At 43.5% G+C, this 5,222-nt stretch overlaps 1 protein-coding gene across 1 annotated transcript in view; it reads left to right on the forward strand.

Moving 5' to 3' along the window:
• SLC25A13 (solute carrier family 25 member 13) overlaps positions 1 to 4,097 on the forward strand; it is a 153,652-nt gene extending 149,555 nt beyond the window's left edge. Inside the window, exon 19 of the mRNA XM_085890459.1 lies at positions 2,444 to 4,097. Within this exon, the coding sequence (XP_085746585.1) occupies positions 2,444 to 2,618 (175 nt within the window). The 3' untranslated portion in view covers positions 2,619 to 4,097. The remainder of the gene's footprint in view (positions 1 to 2,443) is intronic.
• Positions 4,098 to 5,222: the final 1,125 nt, after the last annotated feature.

The following is a 5,222-nucleotide window of genomic DNA, read 5'->3' on the forward strand; positions in this document are numbered from 1 at the left end:
TGTCCACCAAATTTTGTCCAAATCCATCCACAACTTTTTGAGATATCCTGCTCAGACCCGGATAGATTAAAGGTTTGTCTCATCCCTCAGACCGGCAAGCAGCAGCTTCTTCGCTCACTGCACATCTGGGTAAAATCACAAACTGGTCCAACACGTGGAACATGTCTCTCACTCCGGACAAATCTCACACTCTCACTATGTCTCTTCGAAAGGACCGTTTACAGCCGCCCCCATCCCCCCCCCCCCCAATCTACTTTCTCAACAATCCTCTGAAAGAAGTCCTTTCTTTCAAGCTTCTGGGTCTCACTTTCTGCCATGACCTTTCCTGGAAAGCCACATTTCCAACCTGGCCTCCAAAGCCAGTCACCGACTGGGAATCCTCCGTCGTGTAAAGTCCTTCCTCGGCCCACCTGAGCTCCTGACCGCATACAAAGCCATCGTCCGCAGCCTGATGGAGTACTGCTCTCCCCTCTGGGCTGGTGGTCCTTCCTCTCACCTTTCTCGGCTTCACGCTGTTGAAACCAGGGCATTTCGGATCATTGGCATCTCCCGCGATGAGGCTGAGTCTTTGGGCCTCTCACTCTCTCACTGCAGGCTGGTTGGTGGTCTTTCTGTCTTCTACTATCTCCTCTCCGGTCTCGCCCCCCCCCCACTCTCTCTGCGATTTGTTCTTACCATATTTCTGCAGGGCACTCAAGGTCCGCCAACAACCACGTTCTGGTAAAACTACCAAAATCACGAATCACTGCTAACCTTCATTCTTTCATTCCTCTTTTTTCCTGCCTTTGGAATAAACTCTCTCACTCTGTTCAATCCCATTCTTCCCTCCAGGTCTTCAAAACAGCTGTTCACCACCACTTCTAATCGTCCCCCATCCAAATCCTCGATCTTTTCTCCCCCCGTTAATCCACCCCAAGCCCACCTCCTTCAAATTCCCTGCTTTCCTTCCCGAAAGTCCCTGTAATGTCCATCTTGTATTCCCCGTCCCATCCCTCTCCCTTCCACAGATCTCCGAATGTCTCTGTTGCCCACTGTCTTGTCCTTCCCACTCCCGCCCCTCTTGTCTCATGCCCCCCTTGATGCGTGTTGTGTGTTAGCTCTCATACGAGCCTCGACAAGGTATACAAAAAAAAAAGACAGACAGACAGACTGGGGTAAAAACATAACTTCCGTCCACCTTCGGTGGCAGAGATAATTAATTGTAACTTTTTGATTCAAATGTGGAGGCACATGCAGGAGCTAAATGGCAGGCGTTCAAGGGGAAATAATCACAAACGGATTTGAATCTGAGAATGGGAGTGTCACGGAGGAAACGGGGTCACGGGCTCAGCGAGGATAGAGATTGTGAGTGGGTATGGGAGAAAGCACGAGGAGGCGATGGGCAGCAGTCTCGAAATATTGGATGAAAGTGCATGAGACATCAGAAACAGGCAGTTGGTTTAGCATTTCACATTGCGCGCATAAAATAGGTCTTGCAATACAACTTAGGTCGGCAAGATGCAACAAGTAATTCTAACGCAACAAATCAAAACAATATATGCTATTTGTGTCTTTATTCCTTTTATTAGGAGGGCTGTCAGGATGGCTGAGAGGTACGCACACTCACCTCTAAGCCGTCTAGCCTGGGTTTGAATCCCAACCCAGCTATAAACTGTCATCCCGGTGTTTCACAGGGAGGGTGATTCGTCAATGTGTGCGCCGTCCCTTCAATTTCCATTAAACTGACATCCCGTTGGTGGACATTAAATATCCCATTGTCCTTCACGCATCGTAGGCGAGCTATCACCGGCATCATGAACATATTAAAAATCCCTGCCCTAACTATTTAGTCGAACGTCAGGCCTGGCCAGCCGGTTTGTGAAAAACTCCTCCGTCCCCCATCTAACCTACCTGAACCCCGTACTGGTGGTGGAAAACATGGGAATAATCGTCGCCGTTAAAGAAATAAGTACATAATCCCGAACTCTTTGGATCATATCCCGCTCACTTGCCCCCATTGCTGTTTTCTTAAGTATACATTTCTTCTTTTTTTTTTTTTCCTCTTCTCTTTCTTTCTGTATTTCTATCGTATCACCTGTTTCGTGCATCATTGTGTTGTTTCATCGGAGAGAAGCATATATTAAGTGCTTGGTCATTCACCATAATATTGTTCGACTTCATTACCAAGTTGCTAATTAAGGAAGAGCTGCCCTTCTTTGGGACATTCTCCACTCAAGGTTTGCGCAGATTCTTAAAATCTCAAAAAATGAAAGGAGTACATCAAGCTCTAGATTTTGATTTGAATGTCGCCTTCAATTGATAATACTCACGACTTGACTGCCAAGTAAAGGTTAAGTTTCTGTACTATAGTGAGAAAACGTGACGACTTTGTGGTTGCTCTTGTGAATTTTCCTCCCTCCCCCCCACCGCCCTCAATTTATTTTCTTTGTCTTTACTCCGGCAGCAAACCTGCAGGGTCAGAGCCACTGCCTAAGAAGCACATCTCAGCACTCCCACCCGTACATGAGGATCACATTGGCGGCTATTACCAAGCTGCAACCACGTTTGCTGGGGTCGAAAGCAAATTCGGATTATATCTGCCTAAGTTCCGCTCTGCTGGCTTCACTGGCTCACCGTAGACTCTTCTCTGAGGCCTCATGTACCGTATTCATGATGCCATTTTTGCCCTGTTGAGGAACACCTGTTGAGTTCATGGGCTGTAAAATGGTCTTACAAATGAGCAGTTTTATTTAAACTTCAGAGACTTACTTGTTTGACTTTTCTGACTGCCATACCTCTCTCCCCCTGCCCTTTGAATGTCCAATGTTGCTTTTACTGTAGAGAAATCGAATCAGCTGAATCATTCTGTTCGACATGATTGGCCAACTACAGTATTATCATTTTATTTGTCCTGTGTATTTTATGGTCTCTCCGAAAATCACATTCGAACTCCCATCATCAGTAAGGACAATGCCACATGTTGGATCTTTTTGCCGCTAATATTTCCCACAATGATATAAAAAAAAATATTTCGATGTAGAGTGAAGAAGCATGTTTGCGTATTTTTTTGGTCTTTCAATTTAATTTGTCGGTTTGCAGAAAACCGTTGAAATGGCCGTTGTCTTTTTGATTAGTTTCGACCCTGCACAAAAAGCCAAGTAAGGTATCTGATTGTTTTTGTTTTTGCCTGGATTGGAGGGTAACTGGAATTGTTTTGTCAAGCGTGTTCACTTCGCACGATTTTCTTTTTTTCAAGTACAGTACTGTAAAAGTCAAGTCATGAAAGTTTCTGATTCCATTCTTGTCATTGTTTCTGAGTCTTATTGGATGGCAGTTTCAGGCACCCGTGTACAACCAACCAACCAACCAACCAACCAAAGCGTGTAGATCATAAAAAACAGGTAAAAAATTATTTATGAAGATACCTTTTATTTCTTGTGGTGGTTTAAGGGGGTTCCTCGTGTACTTAAGAAAATCAGGAATGTACAACACAGCAGTGCGTCACACAAGTTGCTTGCAGTGCCACCGTGGTAATGGAACCACCACGCCAATAGATCTTTAAAATTGCCTCGCCACCAACTTCACACAACGTCTGTTTTTCACTCCCCCACAACCCCTTCCCTTTGTTTTTGCTTTCATCAGTCATGTAGCATATCGATTTTAAATGCATGTGAAAACGTATGGATGCCTGAACAAGCATCGTGTGTTGCAAACCACGTTCTAGGATTAATTATTGAACCACAGAATTGTTTTTTTGAACAATCGTTATTTGATGGTCTAAAATTCGTTCCATTATTTGCAACTGTTTTTTTTGAATAACGCTTTGGAATGTCACCACTTGCGGTTCTTTTTATTGCGATGACTTGAATCGACTGCACTTCTGTTTTGCAAAACTCGTCGGTTACTTGCTTTTCTTTTTGAGTTCTTGATTCATTCTCAGAACAAGATGTTTTTGGATCGAGAAACAGGCTGCCCATGGCATGCAAAGTGGAGCTCACCTTTATCTTGGGTATAGAAAAGGGTCCTTTGAATCGTGCCATTCGTGAAATGCACATGTGTGGTGATGAGAAATCAAATTACTGTAAATAAAGTGGAAAATAAACGGAAATGACACCAAATATTCTCACTTGCCTCTTTGAGGGGTGGCCAGGGGGAAGGTGTGGGGGTACACATGGCTATGTACATATTCTATCAGCAAATATGGTCGGATTTTCAACTCCAATTTCCTCTTCTTTTTTTCCCCCATAATTAACAAATACATGTTATAACACACACAACATTTACTTCCTGATAAATTGATGTGTATACCGGCCAACTTGTGCGCATTATGTTGTGAATGACGTGTCTATCTGCCTGATGGGCCAATGTATGCCACCCCACAACATGTTCCATATGTTGTCGGTTTCTAGAAATCGGCCAAGTATTATCTTTTGGATAATGAATGAACAAAAATCCACATGTGAGGATTTCTTTTGTGGATGTAGTCTGTTATGAAGTTTTATTTTCAGCCACCACTCTTCTGTTTATCCTATATGCGTCCAAACGCTTCTTTGTAATCTGTCCATCAAAGACCCACTGAGAAAGCAAGCACAGCAGCAGCTGGAGGTGGGGATGAGCTTTGACATTGCCTTTCCCTCATTTCCAAACCCATTTTCCTCTTTCCTTTTCAACTCAAAGCTGCATCACAAACTTGTGAACTCTGCCATTCACATGTTGCATAAATTAACATGTAACGTATCATGTTAAATTATTTGTTTTTTTTATTTATTTTATTTGCTGTCAAATTTTTCCAAGCACATTTCTGTACTGTTATCGATTGGAACAAATGGACAATATTATTATTATTATATTTCCTCTTGCCAGAAGGCATAGAGACAGCCAACGGCTTGGTCCTGACCACGTAGACATTTTGGATCACATCGTTTGCTGCCTTTTTTGGCTACTGGTTGCATCACTGGTTATGGGCGCAGCTATGCCGCTGGTATACTACTATTACAAGCTATGCAGCTATTATCAGTATAACTGGTGCTCATTTCACCGACTTCGGAAGGTTGACAGGCTGAGTCAACCCCCTGGTGTTAATTCAGTGGAAACGGGGCCTGAACTCAGGACCTTAGGATCTCAAGCCACCACTCTAACCGCTAAGCCAACACCAGGCTAACATTTTGGATGTACTTTGTGTTTTGAAATTTTTTTAATTATAATATTTATTGATCAAGACCAAAAGGTGGAATCAGACGTTG

The sequence above is a fragment of the Eptatretus burgeri genome, chromosome 8 (genome assembly GCF_056783735.1).
Source record: "Eptatretus burgeri isolate ZD-2024b chromosome 8, Ebu_testis_v1, whole genome shotgun sequence".
Taxonomy (NCBI): domain Eukaryota; kingdom Metazoa; phylum Chordata; class Myxini; order Myxiniformes; family Myxinidae; genus Eptatretus; species Eptatretus burgeri.